Source organism: Temnothorax longispinosus, chromosome 3 (genome assembly GCF_030848805.1).
Source record: "Temnothorax longispinosus isolate EJ_2023e chromosome 3, Tlon_JGU_v1, whole genome shotgun sequence".
In the NCBI taxonomy this organism is placed as follows: Eukaryota; Metazoa; Arthropoda; class Insecta; order Hymenoptera; family Formicidae; genus Temnothorax; species Temnothorax longispinosus.
Window position 1 is genome coordinate 18161488 of NC_092360.1, and position 24610 is coordinate 18186097.

The following is a 24610-nucleotide window of genomic DNA, read 5'->3' on the forward strand; positions in this document are numbered from 1 at the left end:
CCACTTCGACATTCACTCTGTAATTGAACGCTATCTGGATTGTTACTTATTTAATAAACGCAGTGATTGTTTAACCTGGTGCTTGATACATTTCACCTACATACATTTTTCGGTTGCGAGTCGGAACGGGAGTGTCAGTTGCCGAGTTCAAACGGCGACCTTCGCGCACACAACAAACGAAGCGGCAAGGGACATCCCGCGTTCTCTCTGAACGGACCCGGCAGTTCGTTCGGCGCGCAAATTCAGTGCAAGCCCGAACATATTTTGGTCCTTCCGGGATCTCAAGTGCAGCCCTCCAGCCGCCAGCATGACCGCAGCTTCGGAAGTCGCCGCAGCCGTTAATGACCTTCTGGCTCAGCAAGCGCTGATGCATTCGATTACGCGGGCGCTACCCAATTTCAAGAAGATCGGGATGAACAATTACACCGCACCAAAGATTCGCGCGCGAATTGCAAGCGCCAAAGACCGCTGGTCGCAATGCCTTCGCGTGCATTCGTCTCTTGCAAGCGATCCCGGAGGCGAAACGGAGCGCGCTCGATTATTTCAAGAACGAGCTGTTTGACCAAGCCGAGGAGATTCATCTGTCGACGTTGGATTACATCGCTGAACGTCTCGAGGAACTCGCGCCCCCACTGCAGCACGTGGCGACAAACCCAAGCCCGGGAGCAGCATGCAGTCATGGGTCATCGGCCTCGTCGTTTTCGCTGTCTCACCTGCCGCCTATCAACATTCCGCCGTTTTCAGGGAAGTACAAGGAGTGGGAGACGTTCCGCGATCGCTTCACGTCTCTCATCATAGATAATCCCGAACTTTCCGCGTTTGCGCGAATGCATTTCTTGTCGTTTAGCCTTACCGGGCGAGCGCTCGAGTCCATACGAAGCATTCCGATAACCGCGGACAATTTTGAGATCGCGTGGAAAACTCTTGTATCGCGGTACAAGAATAGGCGCCGCTTGGTCGAGATGCACGTATCCGCGTTGTACAATCTGCCAAGCGTTTCCCGAGAATCAGTGTGCGAGTTAAATGACTTGCGGGATAAGGCAGCTCGGGCTATCGCGTCGCTAAAGAATTTAAATCGATCCGAAACCGATATCCTCAGCGACATGCTAGTGTATAGCGTCACGCAGAAGGTCGATCCTGCCACTCGGAAGGCGTAGAAATTCAAGGATGGGGACGACGCGCGGATCCCGACCTACGACGAGCTCGACCGATTCCTCGATGCTCGTGCTCGCGCGCTCGAGGAATTAAACCCCGCGAGCGTTCCAAAACAAACGCGTTCGGCGAAGGTGACAAGCGCTACGGCATCGGGATCTTCTCCGGTCTCGTGTCCGCTCTGTAAAGCGTCTCACTTTATAAATAAATGTCAGGTGTTTATAAAGAAGACTCCGAGTCAACGACTTGACGCGATCAAAAAGGCCAATCGGTGCGTAAACTGCTTGAGCGCAAAACACGCTGTGCAGTCATGTTCAAGCAAGTACTCCTGTCGTACCTGTCAAAAGAAGCATCATTCGATGCTACACGTCGACTCGGAGGCTTCTACCGCGGACAATGCTCTCGTCACGGACAATGCTTCGCCCGCTTCCGCGTCGGTTCCCGATGCCGCACCTATCACAACTCTGTTCTCAACCGAACGGTCGTGTTCGCGTAGTTCGCGCACTGTTGGATCAGGGATCGGAGATGATGTTCATGACGGAACGATTGAGACAAAGCTTAAGAGCGCGACGCGTGAAAATGCCCGTCTCGATTTCCGCAATAGGAGGCGTCGACGCCGGAATATGTCGATACGCAGCCGACATTCAGCTCTCTCCGCTCGGCCAATCGTCTCTCGCGTTCGTGACCACTGCATCCATTATGAGAAATTTGACAAATTACCTTCCGTCGCCTAGAGCGTCGCCCGTAGAATGGAGCCACGTTGCCGACCTCGAGCTCACCGATCCAGATCCTACGAATTCGGATCCCATTGACTTACTTATCGGGGCCGATCTTTACGGCGACCTGCTGCTCGACGGCATTTGAAAGGGCTCCCCCGGTCAACCCCTCGCTCAAAACACTGTTCTCGGGTGGGTGCTGTCCGGTCCCGCGGCTGACCCTCACACGCGTCCTCGAATAGTCAGGGTCAGGGTGTGACCGGAACAACGAATGGAATGATGAAAATTAATTTCTAGCCACTTACTACTTAGGCTGAATTATACGGTCGTCACTGTATTTTAAGGCTCAAATACAGAAACCTCTCGTTCTCGCGTGGTTCCTCGCTTCCTTCCAGTTCTATGGCCGCCGTGTTCTACGCCGCGGACGTGTTCAAGGCCGTCGGCCACGCCCTTCTCGTGCGACGCGTAATATTCGTACGTTTGGATAGGAATTTCACTGGGATCGCGATAGAATTCACTTATTTTTATTATAAACAAATAATATTTTATTATTTTCCTCACTACAGCAATCTCCGTGTAGGAACGGACGCGTTCGCTCGATCGCGTGTGTAATTACGTCGAGTGTTATCGAACCGCCATCTCGCTATCGTTGATGTACAATACGCCAAAGGAAAATTATATCCCGTATCACGCAATTGCAGTTAACTATCTTTCTGTGCGGTAACTCACGCTATTCACTCAAGCAATCAACGGGATAAGTCGGCCGGACTCGTATGTTAATGCGTGACTTTTGACGCTACGAAATCTCGCAACGGACTTCCCGCGATGATGTTAATTATTTGCGCTTAACGTAGGCGATTACGGGATAAGCAAGCCGAAGTCGAATTATGTATGCGCAACACGACACGTGTTGACGCTTCGAAATCTAACGGCGAACTGTCCGGGAGGAACGGGTCTGGTTCTCCCACCTAAGCGCGACGCATGCGCCCACATGCTCAAACGGGCGCGAAGCCACGCTATTGGCCGGTCGTGCCATGAGTGTAAATGACACGACTTCTTCTGTATGAAAAATGCATCTATTCATATGCCGAGTCGTTGACACTGACTCGGCATCTACACTTTTTGTGAGATGCCGCTCTTTAAGGTGCAAAGACGCGAATTGGCTATCGCCCGCGCGTAAACCAATCGCGCCGCTGCACCGCGAATATCGCGTAAGCGGACACAGAGTCACTTGGCTTGCACCGAGTGACTCTTCACGTATGAAAGTCACACTGACGAATCTCTACAAAACCAGGTAAGTATGCGTATAACGCAATCGTAATTAATTTTTCTCTTTTTTTTCAGGTATCCCGGATCGTTCAAGGAATCGTCTCATTTTGTCACCGGCGGTGATCAACGGTAAGTATATATCATCGGTAAGTATAATAAAAGCAACTTAATCTATCGCACGCATGTATGAGTGATAATAATTCTTTATATTGACAGGGAAAGTTAAAAAAGTTAGTAAATTAATGTATATAATATCAAAATGGCTCAATGCCATGCAAAAGTGTAAAAGTCACGTAAAAGTGTAGCAAAGTGTAAATCAAAATGAGCATAATTGCAATAAAGTGTAGAAAAACATATATGTACGCCTGGAATGACTCCATTTGGCCTTTGTTTGGTTACTAAATCAAAATTGTTAAGCGATACTCGTCGCGGTATAAACGAATAAAGTAAAAAGTGTATCAAAAGTGTCGTTAAGTGTAGAGCCTACGCTGGCTCGTCTCGCACGCTCGCTTGTGACGCGCTGATGTATAAAGTGTAACAAAGTGACGCACCTCTATCGGTGGTGTTCTCATGTGAGTGTTTCTATCCTATGAGTGTAAAAAGTGTAAGAGTGTAATATAAAGGTGTAGGTGTGTCATTCCCCTTCGGGATCGTTTAAAATCATGATGTATGTAGTGAATAAAGTAAAAAAAACGAAAATTAAATACGGATCTGGAAAATTGATTATCAACGGTAAAAATATGATCGTAGAAACTATTAGGTATTCGGAAAACTTCATGCTTGTTGATCTTACGGTAAATAATATGACTGTGAACCGGCTTTGTGCAAATACGCTAAAAGTAATATGCAAACTATTGAGATGGCGAATAAAACGAATGTAAATGCTAATACGATGATTCGGAACTTGTCCGAATCCATAACAATATTTTAATCTCTTGCCTTCAGGCTTAAACTTTAATGGTAGGTGAATGACTGTTTTATCGTTTCTTTATTCGTAAAGGTATGTAATAATCAGTGTTTATTTTTATGTTTGACAGGTGTACTGGGTGTGTACTTTTGGTGTGATCGGTGTAACTTAGTGTACTTATCCTAATGTCTATGTCGTACCTTTTCGGTACCTCACGTCCTAACTTCGTAGGTTTTCATGCACGATTACTTGTAAAGTGTTTTACAAAAAGAAATAAAAATAAAAAATAAAAAGAATCACAATCTTTGTGGACTCGACATAATTATATGCCTATGCTTCGAATAAACTTATCATATAAAATAAAATGAAATAATCAAAGAGTTACTCTCGTTGAGTAAATACACGCCCTATAGGTTCGTGTAGGAGATATGCTGCGACTCGGCTGCATCTGGCTGCTGCTCCTGCTGCACCTCGGTCGTCCTGGGTTGAACCTCGGCTCGTTCGGACTGACCAGCGGGCTGAGTGCCCACCTCCAACAACCTGCTCACCTTCTCGTCAGCTCTCTCAGCAGTCTCTCGACGAGGAACTTCGACGTTTCTGGGAGATAGAGAAAATCCCTCGCGCGGTTCCGCTGAGCCCGGAAGACCAACAGTGCGAGGATTACTTTCTCGCCACGCATTGGCGCCATCCCGACGGACGATACGTAATTCGACCACCGTTCAAAACCGGCCCTCCAATCGCGATAGGTGATTCATATCGTTCGGCCGAGCGACAGCTGAGAGCCCTCGAACGCAAATTAAACGCCGACGAAAACCTAGCGACAGAATATAGCGCGATTATCGAGGAATACGTCTCGGGCACATGAAACGAGCGTCGCCCGACTCAGGCTCGTCGTCTCAGCGCGTGTACATTCCGCATCTTCCGGTTATTCGAGAGAGTACTGCCACCACACGGTTGAGAGTCGTTTTTAACGCGTCAAATCCGACAAGCAACGGTACGTCTCTGAATGACCACTTGCTAACCGGGCAAAAGTTGCAAGCCGATCTATCCACCGTTCTGTTGCGTTGATTACTGCCGCGATACGTCTACTCAGCGGACATAACCAAAATGTACCGACAGATCGAAATTGATCCCCGCGACGTAGACTATCAAGCGAATCCTATGGCTGGATCGCGTAACTCGAGCCATCATCGAGTTCGTGTTACTAGTTTTAACGTACGGAACAGCTAACGCGCCGCACGACGCACTTCGCGTTGTGGAACAGCTTGTTCGGGACGAGGGAAACTCTTTCCGTTGGCGGTTCCGGTGGTTCGAGAATGCCGATATTCAACGACTTTCTGTTCGGAGCGGACGACATCCCGCTACTTCGTCAACCGCGCAATCAGGTATGCGCGTTGCTGGGTCGGGGGCGGTTCGAATTACGGAAATGGGCGAGCAACTCTCCGCAACTGCTAACCGACATCAACGCCGAGAATCACGGACTCGCATGTTCAAAAACGTTGCAAGCCGATGAGCAACTGAAGGTGCTCGGCATAAGCTGGAGTCACGCGCTCGACGTCTTCCGGTTCGACGTTGCGCTCCCTCCTTCCGCTCCAACGACCAAGAGGTCAATCCTATCTCTGGTGGCAAAAATTTTCGATCCGCTAGGTTGGGTCACGCCCGTGACCATAAACGCGAAGATCTTTTTGCAACAGCTCTGGCAGGCGAAGGCGGAGTGGGACGACGTCATCCCGGACAAACTCCTCGCGGAGTGGGAGACGATCCGGGCGTCCCTGGCGAAGATCGACGGACTTCAAGTAAACCGCTGGGTGCAATACGGCTCCGACACCGCGAATTGCGAGCTTCACGGTTTTTGCGACGCCTCCTCCGCCGCATTCGCGGCTGCGGTGTACATTCGCGTTACCTCCATAGCGGGCGAAACGACTACCCGATTGCTCGTCGCCAAATCGAAGGTCGCTCCGATCAAGACTCTTAGCATTTGTGCGGGCGTCGCTCAAACTAACCGCCGTACCGGTTTTTTGCTGGACGGACGCTGAAGTCGTTCTAGCATGGGTGACTCAGCACCCGTCAAAATGGAAAACATTCGTTTCCAATCGAGTCTCCGAGATTCAATCGCGGATTCCGTCCGCCATCTGGCGGCACGTGCCGACCGGTGACAATTCGGCCGATTGTGCTTCTCGCGGCATTCTCGGAGGTCATCTCGCGTCCCACCACTTGTGGTGGCAAGGGCCTTCGTGGTTGCGCCATCCGACAGAAGAATGGCCAGCGCAACGCGAACCGTCGTCTCGCGACACGACTCTCGAACAAAATACACGCGTCAATACGCACCTAGCTAAGTCAAAGGAGCGGTGGGACTTAATGACGCGCTACTCGTCGTGGCCGAAACTAATCCGAGTCACCGCGTACATTCTCCGATTCGTATCTCGGACACGGGGTACCGACGCGAGAGTCAACGGAGCGAGTCCGCTCGCTCTGTCCACGGACGAGTGCCGATCGGCGCGAAACTTTTGGCTCATAAAGATCCAAGAGGACGAATTTCCCGTCGAACGAGAAGCTCTCCTGAATCAAAAGACTCTTTCGGCGAAAAGCTCGATTGTATCGCTCAATCTCTACATCGACGAGGACAAATTAATTCGTGTAAGCGGGTGGTTAGCCCACGCCCCGCTACCACTCACCGCAAAACATCCTATCATTCTTTCCTCTCACACTCTAACTTCCCTGCTTATCCAGCACGCGCATCTACGATCGCTTCACGCTGGCACGCAGCTCACCCTCGCGACGTTGCGCCGTGACTTCTGGATCCTGCGCGCCCGAAACCTCGTAAAGGGCGTGATACATCGGTGCGCAACGTGCGCCCGCGAAAGAGCACACATCCCGACGCCGATCATGGGGCAGTTGCCTCACGTGAGAGTGACCTTTCCCACGAGCGCGTTTCAGCACTGCGGGCTCGACTACGCTGGCCCGATGCACATCCGCCCGATCGCAGGTCGCGGGATCTCCTCTCACAAGGCGTACATCGCGATCTTTGTTTGCATGGCCACGCGCGCCGTTCACCTCGAGATCGTCGACGGTTACTCGACTCCGGCATTCTTAGGAGCATACTCGCGTTTCTGCGCCCGACGGGGCCTCTCCGCGTCCATATACTCCGACAACGGAACGACATTCGTCGGCGCGGATCGCGAACTTAAAGCCGCGTTTCGCCCAGCCCTGCGCGATCCGAATTTCCTGAATCGAACCGTTTCCGATTACGTTTTATGGCACTTTATTCCTCCGGCGGCGCCGCATTTCGGCGGGCTGTGGGAGGCCGGAGTCCGAAGCGTGAAGCACCACCTCCGAAGAGTGGTGGGCACGCACACGCTCACCTTCGAGGAGTTCGCGACTCTTCTCAATGAGAATCGGCTTTCGCGTTGGCAAGTGGTCCGGCAGATAACCGAACGATTTTGGAAGCTGTGGCAGACGGACTACGTCAACACGTTGCAGCAACGGGTCAAGTGGCGGAAAGCCGAGAAGGAACAAATTAAAGTAGGGCGGCTCGTGCTGCTTCGAAATCCCTTACTACCGCCATGTAAGTGGGAGTTAGGCCGCATAATTCAGTGTGACGCGGGCGCCGATGACATCGTGCGCGTGGTCACGATAAAGACCGCTACGTCCGAGTACAAGAGACCCGTCGTCAAAATCTGCCTGTTACCGATCGACGTCGAAGACGCCGATCGGGCGAATTAAAGCGCAATTCTACACCTCAAACATAGTGTTCGAAAGCACGCGGTAGCGCGAGGAAACGCGAGGTAGAAGACGACCACAAAAAAAGGGAACAAGCACAGAATTGAAAAATAAAACAAATATATTCGAAAATGTATAATGTACAGTTATTTACAGTCTTTTCCTTTTAGCCAAGGAAGCCGTGAAGCGCGCACAGAAGCTACGGCGAGCAACGCGGCGAAAGCGTGTTCGAAACGCGGGATAACGAAAGGCGGTATGCAGAGCGGCGTACGAAAAGCGGTTTTCTATGATCTGCGAGCGAAATCGATTCCGCAGCGAAGCGGCGGTCCTTTTAACATCTCCGAGGCGAAACTCCCTCCCTGCAGATTTCTCAGAATTTCGGGAGGGTGATTGGCCGTCGGAGTCCCGCGTCATGGAGCTGACGTCACCGGTTTCACGTGGCGACCCGACGGGGTCGTCACCTGTTTTCGAGTGCGTTGTGTATAGCATGGATCGTTTCTTTGTTCTAGCGTTGTTGTTTGACTTTATTATCGATAACAATGTTGTAACGATGCACCCCCAAACATGCATCGTTCCGGCAAGAACAGCACGCCGAGACCACCCCGCCGACCACCCGCGGGGTGAGGAACGGGCACGATGTGCCCAACATATTTTTTAATCATCGCATACGTTAGGAAGTCCGCGAAGGGACTTAAACGCGGCAACCGCCTCACCGCGCCGAGCGGTGCCGAAGGCGGCCGAAGACCGCCGAACGCGATCACGGCGTCGGGGCGCCGCGATCCCCGATCGTTCCGCCGCACCGGCCCGGCGCTCGCGATCGCCGTCGCTACCCCCACCACGCCGCGACGCCGCCGCGACGCCGCCGCGACGCGTATAAAAGCCCGGCGTCGCTGGCACAGAGGGCGATTCCCGATCATCCGTCTTCCAGACAACACCGATCCTGAATTCCCGCACGAAAGCTAATCCGAACGAAAGGTAGAGCGCCTCCGGCATTCTCTGTCTTCGCCGAGTGTGTCTCGGCTAGCGACCAGCTTTTCGCTCCCATCTGAATCACTCGAAGCCGTCCGGATACGAAGGTAGAGCGCCTCCGGCATTCTCTGTCTTCACCGAGTGTGTCTCGGCGAAGGACCAGCTTCTCCTCTTCCAAATCACCCGAAGCCTGTCCGGACAAGACGGTAGAGCGCCTCTGGCATTCTCTGCCCTCGTCGAGTGTGTCTCGGCCGACGACCCGCTTCCGCCGCGTTATCCACGCTTCGCGATCCATATCGCCGCCGCGCTTCGCGCCATTTTTCCGCGCTCCGGGCCGCGCCAGCCGGGAAACCGGCGCCGCCCGTGCCGATACTTGCCGTCACGCGATTCGGTCCGCGCGAATACCAAAAGCAGCGGCTCCGCCCCGCACATACCGCGAGTTACCCCGCGCCGCCCGCGACCAAACCAACGTCGCCTCGCATGCATCGATCTATGTAAATGCCGCGAGCGCAAACTGTAACTAATCATAGAATAAATTTAACTATTTTCTTGTAACCGAAACGCGCCTTCATTTCGCCAACCTCGCTCTCCGTCTGCTTCTCCGCACCTCCTTCGAACCCCGGCCAACCGCGAGCTCGATCCGCGCTTCGAAGACAGGTTGTTTTATGGCGCCCGAACAGGGACTCGACCGAAAGGAGCAGACCCGGGAGAACGGCAAAATGAAGGAATTTTACTACCGGCTCAGTAAAAGCGATCTCGTGCACGAAATGGAAATACTCGGACTCGACACCGAGGGCAGCCTCGACGAACTCCGGAAACGATTAAGTAAATTCATCGACGACCACCCCGAGATGTTCGAAGCACGGGACACCCTCCGCCTCCCGCCCCCGGCCATAACCCTAAATCAAGACCCCCCGCTCACCCCGGTAACCGTGATACACGCCGACCCCCCGAGTAACTCGTCCACGGAGATCATGAACCAAATGCGGAAGTGGGGGTTGCATTTCGAGGGAAAGGACCCGTGGGCATTCCTGGAGCGAATCGACGAACTGCGGGCCGCCTACGAGTTTTCCGACGCGCACTGGCTACGCGGGTTACCCGAATTACTCCGGGGGGACGCCCTACTGTGGTACCGGAATAACCGCGACAACTGGACCCGCTGGGCGGAGTTCTTAACCGATTTCAAGGATACATTCCTGCCGCGACGATACCGGCTCCAGCTAGCAAACGAAATCCGCGATCGTGTACAAAAAGAGGGGGAACCATACGTCAAATACGCGACGCAAATACTGACCCTTATGCGTAGGGCAGGGGGCTACTCGACCAAAGAACAAGTCGAGCAGCTCTACGAAAATATGCACCCGGACTACCAGAACCGCATCTGGCGGAGCGATGTGCGCAGCCCCCGGGAGCTGCAGCAGAGGGCAGGGGAATTCGAGCGACTGCAGCAAAAGCGCAAGAAACACAGCGCCGCGAGAAACACCGTCGCCGACCCACCGACCACCGCCGCCGTGTACAACCGAAGCGAGTGCTGCTGGCGTTGCAAACAGCGCGGGCACACGCGCTTCGACTGCCGGCGCCCCGCCCGAAAATTCTGTTCGCAATGCGGCAAAGACGGCGTCCTGACAAAGGAGTGCCACCCACCTCCGGGAAACGACGCCGGGACCGCGGAAACTCCGGCCACCCCCCGGTCCTCCCCGTAAAGTTCACGCCCCGGCCGCACCTGAAGACGCGCATCCGAGACCGTCCACTGGACGCCCTACTCGACACCGGATCGGACATCTCCTTCGTCAACGAGCACACCGCCCAACTCGCGCAGAACCTCGGTTTCCCCGTAACCCCGGATGAAGGGCAAGTCCAGCTCGCCAACGGGCAGCATATCACGTTACCGGGCCGCGTCCGGCTACCAATTCAGGCCGCCGGCAAAACGATCTGGCATTCGTTTACCATTATGCCGAACCTGAGGAGCTCGGTACTACTCGGGGTCGATTTCTGGGCAAAGTTGGGACGCGCCATCCCCGCACCCGTCGAGTCGGGACCCCACGACCAGACCCCCGCCATCGCAATGACCGAGGGCATCGCGCCCCGCACCCCAGCCGAAGCTGAGAAACTCCGGAAGTTCCTCGCGGAAGAACTCCCGCTTTTCGACCGAGTAAGCGGGCCAACCGACAAAACCGCTCACCACATCCGAGTTAAAGAAAACATCGAGCCAATTAAACAACGGTACCGACCGCGCAATCCAGCCATGCAGGCCATCATTAACGCCGAGGTCGAGAAAATGGAACGGGAAGGGGTAATAGAACGATCGAATAGCGCGTGGAGCTCCCCGGTGGTCGTAGTACGGAAAAAAGACGGGAGCCACCGATTTTGCATCGATTTTAGACGGGTTAACGACGCGACCGAGACCGACGCCTACCCCCTCCCCCAAATCACCGCAACGCTCGACAAATTGCGCGGGGCGAAGTACTTAACCACGCTCGACCTCAAGAGCGGGTACTGGCAGGTGCCGCTCACCCCACCCAGCCGACCGATCACCGCGTTTACCGTACCGGGGAAGGGGCTCTACCATTTTAAAGTGATGCCGTTCGGCCTACACTCCGCCCCCGCGACGTTCCAGCGGCTACTAGATACCGTGCTCGGGCCGGAACTCGAACCGCACGTCTTCGTCTACCTCGACGACATTATCATTATCACGGAAACATTTGAAGAACACCTCCGGATCTTACGCGAAGTATTCCGGCGCCTCCGCGCAGCCAGTTTACGACTCAACCCGGATAAATGCAGATTTTGCGTCGACCGCCTACAATATCTCGGCCATATAGTCGATCGCGAAGGGATCCGTACCGACCCTGAGAAAGTGCGGGCAGTCGCCCAGTGGCCACGGCCGCAAACCGTAAAACAAATCCGGCAATTCCTGGGGGTGGCATCGTGGTACCGACGATTCATCCAGGACTTCGCGACCATCGCCGCACCGCTCACCGCCCTGACGCGAAAGCACGCCCGCTGGAGTTGGGGGGAGGCAGAGAATGCCGCGTTCGAGAAATTAAAAGATACCCTGACCTCCGCGCCGGTCCTCTCGTGCCCAGACTTCACGCGACGCTTCATCTTACAAACCGACGCAAGCACGACCGGCCTCGGGGCCGTGCTCACGCAAAACTTCCCGGAGGGGGAGAGGGTTATCGCATACGCAAGCCGCACATTGAATCAGGCCGAACGAAACTACAGCGCGACCGAGCTCGAATGCCTTGCTGTGATCTGGGGAATACGGCGAATGCGCGAGTATCTGGAAGGATACTCATTTACCGTAATTACCGACCACCAATCCCTCCGCTGGCTGCAAAAATTAGATGCACCCACCGGCAGGTTGGGGCGCTGGGCATTCGAGCTCCAACAATACGATATGGACATCAAGTACCGCAAGGGAGCCCTCAACCGGGTCGCGGACGCCCTGTCGCGTCAAAACACCGCCGCCGCCGTCACGACCCCGTCCCGCTGCTCGTGGTACCGCCGGACGCTACGAGCGGTGCAAGACGCTCCCCGGGAACACCCCGATTACGAGGTGAGGGACGGGAAACTGTACCGGCACATATTGCATAACCTCGACTTTAACGAAACCCCGCCCGAAACCCAATGGAAGGAATGCGTAGCCAAGGAACTGCGCCCCGAAATCCTCCACCGAAATCACGACGCTCCCACCGCCGGACATCTCGGCATCGCGAAAACGATCGCTCGCGTCGCCCAGTTATATTACTGGCCCGGTATGTTCCGGGAAATCGCACAATACGTGCGAAACTGCCCTCGGTGCCTAAGGCACAAAGTCGCGCAAACCCGACCGGCGGGGACACTACACGCCACGTCCGTCACCCGCCCGTGGCAACAGGTCACCATCGACCTAATCGGGCCGCTGCCGCGATCGAAGCAAGGCCACACGTGGCTCCTAACGATGCAGGACCGCTTCTCCAAGTGGTTGGAGATGCGCCCCCTGCGCCGCGCCACCGCTCCCGCAGTAACCACGCACATCGCCGAAGCGATTATATTCCGCCACGGCTGCCCCGACACGATATTGTCGGACAACGGCACGCAGCTCCGTTCTAGTAAACTCGCAAAAATGCTCGCCGCCCACAACGTCCGACACGTATACGCACCGGTCCACGCGCCGCATTGCAACCCGGTCGAGCGAACAAACCGGGTTGTAAAAACGATGATCTCGCAATACGTCGACCGAAACCACCGTAATTGGGATGAGCGCATCCCCGAACTCCAATTCGCGTATAACACGGCCCGCCACGAAGCCACCGGCTACACCCCCGCGTATCTCATATTCGGCCGAGAACCAATCTCCCCTCTCAACCGGGAGACCGCCCCGAGCGCCGCGGCCGCTCCGCCGGACGAAACGCGCCGACACCTCGAGGAGGCCTACGAGCTCGTAAGAGTACACCTGGCGCGCGCTTTTCAGAGACAGGAAAAGTACTACAATTTACGACGCCGCCAGTGGGCACCGAAGGTCGGGGAGTGGGTATGGAAACGCGAATACCCACTCTCCAACAAAGCCGCCGCGTTTAACGCCAAGCTGGCACCAAAGTTCCGCGGGCCCCTCGAGGTGCGCCGAATTGTATCACCGGTAATCGTCGATCTCCGCGACAAAAGCGGCAAGTGGAGCCGCCATATCCACGTGCAGGATTTGAAACCCGCGCCCACCGCCCCCGCGCCTGACGAAGAGGACAATGACACCGAGACCGACACCGGTGAAAACGACATCGAGGACGACGGCAGTACCGAGACAGAAACCGACGACGATGAAAACACGGAACCGGGAGATAACAACAATAACAGCAACGAAACAAACTCAGAGGACGACGACAGAGCCGAAGATTAGGCGAAAAACCGCCCCACTCCCAAAAAGGAAAATAAATACCGGCGCCGAAAAAGAAAAGCTCACAGACGAGCCATGGCAACCGACCAGAGCGAGTCGACGACCCAGCGAGATATCCTCGCAGAGATAGAGGCAATCCTGGCAGAGCCGGTAGAATACGACCCGGTCTGTCCAGGATTCGGTACGACGTGGACCAAGCTCTTCGCCCCGGGATCCGCCGCCACCGCCGCCATCCTCGCAAAACCCGCAGTCGCACCACCGACACGAAAAACCGTGCCGACGGTCGGCTGCGCGGTACAGCGCTCGGACACGCAGCAGAGACGGAAGTTGGAGTGGCTCACCACCCCGCCACCTCCACTAAGCCAGGCGAGACCACGACCCGGACCCAGGATCACCAACGTGGAGACGGTGCATCTAGATCTTGCGGCCATACGGGGCCGCCCAACAACCAAGCCCCTGGCACCGCCACCGACACCGGCCAGCAACCCGCCAGCATCAACGAAACCTCCGCCGCTACCGATCACCGGCCCAACGGCGCCGCCGAAAGCAACCACGGCCAGGATCACCGCGCCGCCGCCGCCGCGGCCAGCACCAGCCGACGTCAAACCGTTACGAGCAGAAGGGACAAAACTACCACCCCCGATCCCGGTAGCTGTGGAGGACGGGCACATCGTGTGGGTGCCCCACTACCACGCGCACGTCTCCCGGCAGCACAAAACGCGGTCGGGAGGAAAACGGTGGCACATCAGGTTTAACGCAACCGGCTCCGTCCGCAGTATTCGGGAGATCAGGCCGAATACCTAGAGCGCCAAATTCGCGCTTTCCACGGAGGGGGGTGATGTAACGATGCACCCCCAAACATGCATCGTTCCGGCAAGAACAGCACGCCGAGACCACCCCGCCGACCACCCGCGGGGTGAGGAACGGGCACGATGTGCCCAACATATTTTTTAATCATCGCATACGTTAGGAAGTCCGCGAAGGGACTTAAACGCGGCAACCGCCTCACCGCGCCGAGCGGTGCCGAAGGCGGCCGAAGACCGCCGAACGCGATCACGGCGTCGGGGCGCCGCGATCCCCGATCGTTCCGCCGCACCGGCCCGGCGCTCGCGATCGCCGTCGCTACCCCCACTACGCCGCGACGCCGCCGCGACGCCGCCGCGACGCGTATAAAAGCCCGGCGTCGCTAGCACAGAGCGCGATTCCCGATCATCCGTCTTCCAGACAACACCGATCCTGAATTCCCGCACGAAAGCTAATCCGAACGAAAGGTAGAGCGCCTCCGGCATTCTCTGTCTTCGCCGAGTGTGTCTCGGCTAGCGACCAGCTTTCGCTCCATCTGAATCACTCGAAGCCGTCCGGATACGAAGGTAGAGCGCCTCCGGCATTCTCTGTCTTCACCGAGTGTGTCTCGGCGAAGGACCGCTTCTCCTCTTCCAAATCACCCGAAGCCTGTCCGGACAAGACGGTAGAGCGCCTCTGGCATTCTCTGCCCTCGCCGAGTGTGTCTCGGCCGACGACCCGCTTCCGCCGCGTTATCCACGCTTCGCGATCCATATCGCCGCCGCGCTTCGCGCCATTTTTCCGCGCTCCGGGCCGCGCCAGCCGGGAAACCGGCGCCGCCCGTGCCGATACCTGCCGTCACGCGATTCGGTCCGCGCGAATACCAAAAGCAGCGGCTCCGCCCCGCACATACCGCGAGTTACCCCGCGCCGCCCGCGACCAAACCAACGTCGCCTCGCACGCATCGATCTATGTAAATGCCGCGAGCGCAAATTGTAACTATCATAGAATAAATTTAACTATTTTCTTGTAACCGAACGCGCCTTCATTTCGCTAACCTCGCTCTCCGTCTGCTTCTCCGCACCTCCTTCGAACCCCGGCCAACCGCGAGCTCGATCCGCGCTTCGAAGACAGGTTGTTTTAAAAAGTTTCTGGAAAGTTAATCCTGAAAGATCCATGCTATACCGAATATCCCGTGACAATTCTTGAGCGGCATTTCACGCGAATATTAATTTACTCAATTTACTGCAAGCGTGCATGTGCTGACATGCAGCCGAACGCGACTTCGTCGCGATGCTAAATTTGCGATCTCAAACACATAGCGACCGCCTCGCGCCCTGCACGTCCGTAAGACAGTAACGTTTCGAAACGAGGGTTTCGAGGCGGGCGGTAATGTTTAGGATCCAACGGACTCGTCCGCGTTCGCTGAAGGTGGCTCGCACCACGCGTTAGCGCTTCGCCAATTAGAGCGTTACAGGGCAAAGATCCCGGCCAAGCCGATTGTTTTGAAAAAAGGCGAGTCAGTCGTCAGTACTCCGTGCCAAAGGACACTCGCACATTGTATTCTAACCGCGTCGAGCATTCTCGAGTAACGACGGAACGACTACGAATTCGAGCCCGTGTCCACTTTACTGCGCGACACGCGACTCTTCACGCTAGCCGCCTCAGCCTCTCGCGAACGAGTCAAATCGCCGCGCGCGTATGTATCACGTGCATCCTGCCCGAAGCGTGGGCGGATAGTTTCGGCTACTCCGCTGGGACGGTCGCTCCTCAAGCGAACGGCTTCGAAGTCGGTGGGTCTTTCCACTTCGACATTTACTCTGTAATTGAACGCTATCTGGATTGTTACTTATTTAATAAACGCAGTGATTGTTTAACCTGGTGCTTGGTACATTTCGCCTACATACATTTTTCGGTTGCGAGTCGGAACAGGAGTGTCGGTTGCCGAGTTCAAACTGCGACCTTCGCGCACACAACAAACGAAGCGGCAAGGGACATCCCGCGTTCTCTCTGAACGGGCCCGGCAGTTCGTTCGACGCGCAAATTCAGTGAAAGCCCGAACAGTGAGAGTTTACTGTTGTCATGTCTTCTCTTGAGCATTTCGTGCCGGTCCGGGCTGTGGTGCTCCTCGTGGAGATTAACGTAAGTCTTCTTATTTTGCTACTTTTGGACTATGTTCTGCTTTTGGTACCTTTCCTAGCTATGTCTTTCTCTATCTGCATCTCTAATTCTCGATAAAGGCTTTCAAACTGTTAGCGTGGACGCGTAGCGTTTTCCGTTTTATCTTAATCGTATAGTTCACGTCACTGTGTTTCTCGATAATTACATATGGTCCGATCCATTGGGACTCAAGTTTTTTCGATCGTCCGCGTCGTTCCGTCTCGTCATATGGTAGTACTTTGTCGCCTATTCTAAATGTTTCTTCGTTAACTTTTTTATCGAATTGCTGTTTCGCTTTTACCTTTTCCTGCTTAGTGTGTTCCCTTGCAACTTGGTTTGTTGCGCGAATTCGTTCTCGTAGTTCCTGCGCGTAGTCCTCGTAAGAATATGTTAGTTTTGGAGGCTTTGATAACGCTGTCGGCAGGTTAGCCCGATGTCCGTAAACTAGTTCAAACGGCGTAAACCCTGTCGTAGTATAAGGTGTTGTGTTGTAGGTAAACATCGCGTAGGGTATCCATTCATCCCAATCGGTCTGATCTTCATTTATCTAGTGCCTCAAGTATTCTGCTAGAGTGCGATGTGACCTTTCCAACGCTCCGTTACTCTCGGGGTGGTATCCTGTCGTCTGGATTTTTTTTATCTTTAATAGCTTACACATATTCTTAAATATCTCACTCATGAAATTTGTTTCTTGGTTCGTGAAAATTTTCACCGGTATCCCGTGTTCCAAAACTACTTTCGTGACGAAAGCTTTTGCGACTGTATTTGCCTCCTGGTTTTCTACAGGTATCACTTTGCTGAATTTCGTTAGGTTATCTTGAAATGTGAGGAGGTACTTGTTTCCGTTATTTGTAACCGTTAACGGTCCTACTATATCGAGCGCGCATTTCTCGCATGGTCGCTCTGGTGTGTCTGTAATGATCAATGGCATTTTTGTTTTTCGGCTTAATTTATTTTTCTGGCAGTACTCGCACTTGCTTATATAATCTTCTACATCCGTCGTCATTCCGCGCCAATTGTGTTGTAATCGGATGCGGTTTAGTGTTCGCGTGACTCCCTGGTGCCCTCCTGTAGGCGAGTCATGATATTCGTATAGTATCTGCTGCTTTTCTTTTTCGGTATACTCCTTCGCAGTGTTCTCGTCTTGCTGTGTCATATGCACGGCTGTTCGAGATCGAACAAAAACCAGCGTCGGCGAATCTATACCGCGAATCTAAGAAAATCGCTATTTCGAAATAATTTCGGGTTTTTCTGCCTTTCAGTGTAAAGTCGGCTAAATTCTATGTTAAGACGAAACTCATTCGCAGAAATATCTGTATATTTCCTGGTACACTTGAAGGGCAGAACAACAGCGTTTCATTGTTGCTTATATTGACTCGCTCCTTTGTCTCGGGGTCTCGGTGCGCGAGGCATACCCCGGGGCAAAGCGAGCAAACGATATTTCAAAACAGCTGATCGGTGGCCGGCCTCGAGTTCAGCGTGACGTGCGTCAATACAAATTTCTCGAGACGCCGACAGCTGATTGGCTCAGCTGAATTTTCGGCTCGTTACCGGGGGTCCGGAGGATTCGAGAAAATTTGGAAGTCGTGGTGATAAAACCCCGGACCTTCGCGCGCCTCGCAATCGACGAAAGTTTCTCGGAGAACGCGTATAGAAATTCAAGTCACTCGAGTATACGTTGCTTGCGATTATCGTGTGCTTATTCTCACGCGCGGAAATAGCCGTCGTTCGCGAAACCTTATGTCCGTAGCTCGCGGCATAGCGACTCTGTACATAATTGTATATAATGTACATTATTGTATTATAGACATTTTCTACTAAATAAGACTTGAACATTCAATTCTAAATTCCTTCCGATCCGCGACTCCTTCGACCATTCGCGCACAACGGCCGATGCCTCCGTTATCGGGTTTCGGCTCAACGCGTCGGCGTTCAGATTACTTTTTCCGGCTTTGTGTACGATCTCGTAGTCGTACTCTTCTAATTTGAGTCTTCATCTGATTAGTCTTGAGCCGGGGTCAGTAACGTTGAACAGCCATATCAACGGCTTGTGATCTGTTATTATTTTGAACTTAATTCCGTATAAATATGGACGGAAATGTTTTACCGCCTACACGATCGCTAATAATTCGTTTTCGGTTGTATTGTAATTCTGTTCCGCTTTGCATAATACTCTGCTAGCGTAAGCGATCGGTCGGTCCTGGCCTACTGGCCCTTGTGACAGCACGGCTCCGATGGCGTAATCTGATGCGTCCGTCGTCACTAAGAATTCGTTGTCGAAATCAGTGTAATTCAATACGGGCGCCGTCGTTAATTTCTCTTTCAATAGGTCGAACGCGTTTTGCTGTTCTACTGACCAACTAAATTTTTAAAATAAGTCGTTTTATTTTCGACCCAACTGGCCAATTGAAACAAGATTGCACGACGTTTCGACCGAATTCCGGTCCTTATCAAGTGCTTTAATTCAAGTTACACCGATCCGCATAACAAACTTAATTGCATCGTTGACGTAGTGTCCTGACAACGTCAAGACAAACGCAAAACTAAACAAAAGAGAAAATAATACATTTAACAATAGAAAAACTATACAAAATCCTTACAATATCGCGCTAGTCAAAAACAATAAAATCAATTAACACTGTAAAAATTCGTTAAAAGCTTACAATTCTTATGCGTTCCAAAACAAACGGTGAAATCAAAACGTCACCAGCCATATCGAGAAACAACGTCCGAACAGTAAGACAGTCAAAGTCGAAATGAAGTTGTCAAACGTAATCCGCGGATAGCAAACGGCGCTCTGGTGGAAAAACGAGCAGAACCGAATATACAGGGCCGACTAAGTAATACCAATGACACGGTTATAAATAGATGGCAGGCTCTCAGTATCGTTTTGTAAATTGATTGTGCAATCATGTTTTTTAATGAAAAACATTTCCGATATTTCTCTTTTTTTGAAATATTTTTCTTTGTATAAAATTTTCGGATGCTGCCACTTGAAATCATGATTGTGTGCAAGACGGTGTTTGCTCACAACAGAATGATTATCTACATTTTTCCTAATATCACATCGATGTTCTTTGATGCGTGTTTCTAAATGTCTTTTTGTCTGGCCAATATATACCGCATCACAATTTGCACAATCATTCTTATAAACTAACTCAGTCTGACTGAGATTCGGCAACCCGTCTTTACCCTTCCTAATGACACAATCCAATCTCTTCGGGATGGTGTGAAGAACTCTAAAGTTCATGTCTCGCATTGTACCGCTAACATTCTCGCTAAGGCCCTTTATGTAAGGTACAGTAATGCACCTTCGAGAATCTTGGGCCACTTCGCTACTGACAGGATCATTGTTGTTACGATTTCGCAATTCGCCAAGCCGGACATTGACATATTTATCAACAACTTTCCTCGGGTAACAATTATTAATAAGGATCTTTTTTATTTCACTAATATTAGATTTGTGAAAACGCGCGTCGGACAAAATAATCGCCCGATCAACCCAATTCCTTACGATGTTAGTTTTATATTTCATAGGATGGTTTGAAAAATAATTTATATACCGGCCCGAGAAAGTTGGTTTACGGAACCAATTCGTGAGCAATGAGCCTCCCTCGCGGATGACCGTGGTATCAAGGAAACTCAATATACCATTGCTTTCCATTTCATAAGTGAATTTTAATCTACCGTGGTAATTGTTGAAACTGTCTAATAATTCCCTAATACCCGACTCGGGAACAACCGCGAAAATATCATCTACATATCGTTTGAAAAAGGATATCCTGAAACTGAGCCGCTATATACAATGCTTTTCTAAATCCTCCATGACCATGTCAGCCAAGATAGGAGAGAGGGGAGACCCCATCGGGCTTCCGAAGATCTGTTCATAAAATTGGCCGTTGAACATAAAACTAGTAAAACTGAGGATCAAGTCTACAGCACTCAAGAATTGTAAAAGGCTGAGATCAGTTTTTGTAGTGATGTAATTCCATCTCTCTTCAATCGCTTTCAAAACAAGATCTTTAGGTACGTTAGTGAAAAGAGAAGTGACATCTAACAAAATTAAAACGTCACCGTCTCCCACTCTTACTCCTCTAATCAATTCTACAAAGGACCATCCTTAACATATGATTCAGGTTTAGGAACAGATTTTTCTAAAATATTTTGCAAACGACTGGCGATATTATAGAGCGGACTGCCTAAAGTGTCCGGCTTGGCGAATTGCGAAATCGTAACAACAATGATCCTGTCAGTAGCGAAGTGGCCCAAGATCCTCGAAGGTGCATTACTGTACCTTACATAAAGGGCCTTAGCGAGAATGTTAGCGGTACAATGCGAGACATGAACTTTAGAGTTCTTCACACCATCCCGAAGAGATTGGATTGTGTCATTAGGAAGGGTAAAGACGGGTTGCCGAATCTCAGTCAGACTGAGTTAGTTTATAAGATTGATTGTGCAAATTGTGATGCGGTATATATTGGCCAGACAAAAAAGCATTTAGAAACACGCATCAAAGAACATCGATGTGATATCAGGAAAAATGTAGATAATCATTCTGTTGTGAGCAAACACCGTCTTGCACACAATCATGATTTCAAGTGGCAGCATCCGAAAATTTTATACAAAGAAAAACATTTCAAAAAAAGAGAAATATCGGAAATGTTTTTCATTAAAAAACATGATTGCACAATCAATTTACAAAACGATACTGAGAGCCTGCCATCTATTTATAACCGTGTCATTGGTATTACTTAGTCGGCCCTGTATATTCGGTTCTGCTCGTTCTTCCACCAGAGCGCCGTTTGCTATCCGCGGATTACGTTTGACAACTTTATTTCGACTTTGACTGTCTTACTGTTCGGACGTTGTGCCTCGATATGGCTGGTGACGTTTTGATTTCACCGTTTGTTTTGGAACGCATAAGAATTGTAAGCTTTTAACGAATTTTTACAGTGTTAATTGATTTTATTGTTTTTGACTAGCGCGATATTGTAAGGATTTTGTATAGTTTTTCTATTGTTAAATGTATTATTTTCTCTTTTGTTTAGTTTTGCGTTTGTCTTGACGTTGTCAGGACACTACGTCAACGATGCAATTAAGTTTGTTATGCGGATCGGTGTAACTTGAATTAAAGCACTTGATAAGGACCGGAATTCGGTCGAAACGTCGTGCAATCTTGTTTCAATTGGCCAGTTGGGTCGAAAATAAAACGACTTATTTTGAATTATTTGCTGGCGACGGAAATTAAATTTTTCGCCTTTCTTCGTAAGCCGTGTTAAAGGCTTTGCTATCTTTGAGAAGTTTTCTATAAATTTGCGGTAATATCCGGCTAGACCGATGAAAGATTGAATGTCTTTGACTTTTCTGGGTGTCGGAAATTCTTTTACCACTTGTAGCTTGGACGGGTCCGGTGATATTTCTTCTTCGGAAATCACATGCCCTAGATAGACGACCTCTTTTCGCAGAAACGCGCATTTATTCGGCTGTAGCTTCAGATTAAATTTCCGCAGTCTGATTAACACCGCGATTAGTCGTTTGAGATGCTCCTTTAGAGATGCTCCGTAGATCACGATGTCGTCGATATATAAGAAACGTTTCAAGCCTAGTAGTCCGGCTAGTACTGCGTACATTAGCCGTTGAAATGCTGCTGGCGCGTTTTTCAATCCGAACGGCATTCGGTTAAATTCGAAATGTCCGTCCGGGGTGGAGAAAGCCGTCTTGCCTTTATGGTCTTTGTGCATTGGGATTTGATGATATCCCGAAGCTAGATCCAACGTCGTAAAATACTTCGCGTTACCTAATTGGTCGAGTATGTCGGTGATGTTTGGCATGGGGAAAGAATCTCCCATTGTCAGATCGTTTACTTTTCTAAAGTCTATCACGACTCGGAATCTGATTTTTCCAGACGCGTCCGGTTTTTTCGGGACAACGATTATAGGCGCGTTCCATTGGCTAGCGCTGGGGCGGATTATTCCGTCGTCCAGCATTTTCTGAATTTGTCTTTTGACTTCGGCTTTATGCTTCTCCGGTAACCGATATGGTCTCACGTTCACCGGCGCGCTATCGGGTCGCGTATTAATTTCGTGCTTTATAGCTGTAGTCGCGCTCAGCTTGTCTCCGTTTAAATAGAATACATCGCAAAATTCATCGCAGATTTGTTCTACTTCTTTTCGCTCTTCGTCGTTTAAATGCTCGGTCTGTAATTGTTCGCGTAATTTCTCGCGTCGTGCGGTAACGGACTCGCGTTCCTCGGTCGCGTGTAACGTGAGCACGTCGGCGGAATCATTCACCGGCATGTCTTCTAATGTTACGTGTGGTGTGAGTATCTCGACCGACTTGTCCGTCACGTTTAGTACACTTATCGGGCATTTAAATTCGACGGGCTTCACTAGACCAATGAATACTCCTGGCGCAGGCTCGCCGCTTTTTACGATACCTACTCGGTTATGGTCGGTGACTGCCTCTACGATGGTTTCGCTGCGGGGCGGAAGCGTCACCTTCCGATAGGGTCGGAGTTTGAATGTGGTTTTACCTATTTTCAGTTGCTTTGACGTGTTGAAGATATCGGCCTTGTGTCTCGTTAGGAAATCGTTTCCGAGTATCCCTTCGTACTCGATCGGGAAGTCATCTTTCACCAAGTACATAGTGTGGCGTATCTTCTTGTTCCCAAGGTCCACTGTCGCCTTTATTTTTTCAATCGTGTGGATATGGTGTCCGGTTACGCCGATCAGCGCTAATTTTTCTTTTCGCACCATCGTTTTTCCTTTCAGATTACCTACTTTAATTAACGTCAGAGTCGCGCCTGAGTCCAGTAGTAAATCCATTTTTCCTTTCTCGGCCTCTTGGATCGGCAGAGTTATCATGTCCAACGGGCCTACCTTCTGTTTCCCCGTTATCTGTGTCACTCGATACTCCTCGGCGGCGCGTGCCTTACCCTTCCTTCTGGGTCGCTCTTCCTCCTCGCTGCTACTGCCGGAGGAAGTTTTATCGCTCGTTTCTCGCGATTTATCTTTTCTTACCGTGCTCACGGGCGCTTTCTTTGCGGCGTCCGTTTTTGATCGGCGCGGTCGCTCCGTTTTTGGTCGTCCGTTCAGCGACCAGCATTCGTCTCGCTTGTGCCCTGCTTTTTTGCAGTAGGTGCACTCTATTGTGTTTATGCCGCCGGGCTTATCCGCTCTCGGCAGCAAGAATTTATTTGCTTGCCGGCTCGTACGACAATTTCGCCCGTAATGGCCGGTCTTTCCACACTTGTAACAACGCACTGTCGCGTTTCCCACATTTCGCGCGTTTTCTTGATTAAATTTATTTCTGTTTGCCGGTAGTCCGTTCCGCGGGGAGGGACCTCTAACCTTTTCCTTGGCGGTGGCGCCGGTTATTGCCTCCTGTAGGTTTTGATATCGTTGTGCTCGGACCAGCATCTTGATATCGTTGTGCAGCCCGATTTGAAAATTCTGCAGGGCTTGCGTCTTGATGCTGTCAAGAATCGCTTTTTGCTGTTCTTGCGAGTGCCCTTGGCCTTCCTCCATGGCCTCGTACAGTTCTCTCGGTAATTTTTTGACTCGACGCCCGAATTCCTGCGCGCTTTCTCCAGCTTTTTGTTTAAGGGAGTTGAATTCTAGCTGCAGATGGGTCATGCCGCGCTGTCCGAGATATTCCGGTTTGAGTTCGCGTTTTAACTGCTCGAAATCGCGAATGTTGCGCGTGTCGAAGTCGGTCATGGCTTTGCCCTTGAATTTAGTGCACAGTATTGCTTCTAAAAGCATTGCTTCGTCCGCGGGCTGTATATTTTTTATTGCGTATGTGCTTGCGCTAATGAATTCGCGAACGCGCTCTCTAGATTCTCCGTTTATTTCGGGAATTATGTTACGGGCTTCCTTTAGGCTAAGAAATCCGACGTGGTGCCCTGGCTGACTACGGACGTCGCTACGCGTTCGCCCGTAGGTGACGCCCAGCGGGCCCTGGCTGCGTGCGCGTCGCTCTCGTGCGTCGGAGCAATCGTAAGTGGTGGATTCTAGCCGACTCATGAGTTCCTGCATCTCGCGGATTGCGCGAAGGACTTCC

General features: G+C 51.6%; 1 protein-coding gene and 1 pseudogene across 1 annotated transcript; both read left to right on the top strand.

The window, feature by feature from the left end:
* Window positions 1-307: 307 nt before the first annotated feature.
* LOC139810113 (uncharacterized) lies at window positions 308-2016 on the top strand (annotated as a pseudogene).
* A 4914-nt stretch (window positions 2017-6930) lies between these two features.
* On the top strand, window positions 6931-7767 carry LOC139810114 (uncharacterized). The gene has a single exon (XM_071773432.1). The coding sequence runs from the start codon at window positions 6931-6933 to the stop codon at window positions 7765-7767; it is 837 nt and encodes a 278-aa protein (XP_071629533.1).
* The last annotated feature ends 16843 nt before the right edge of the window (window positions 7768-24610 follow it).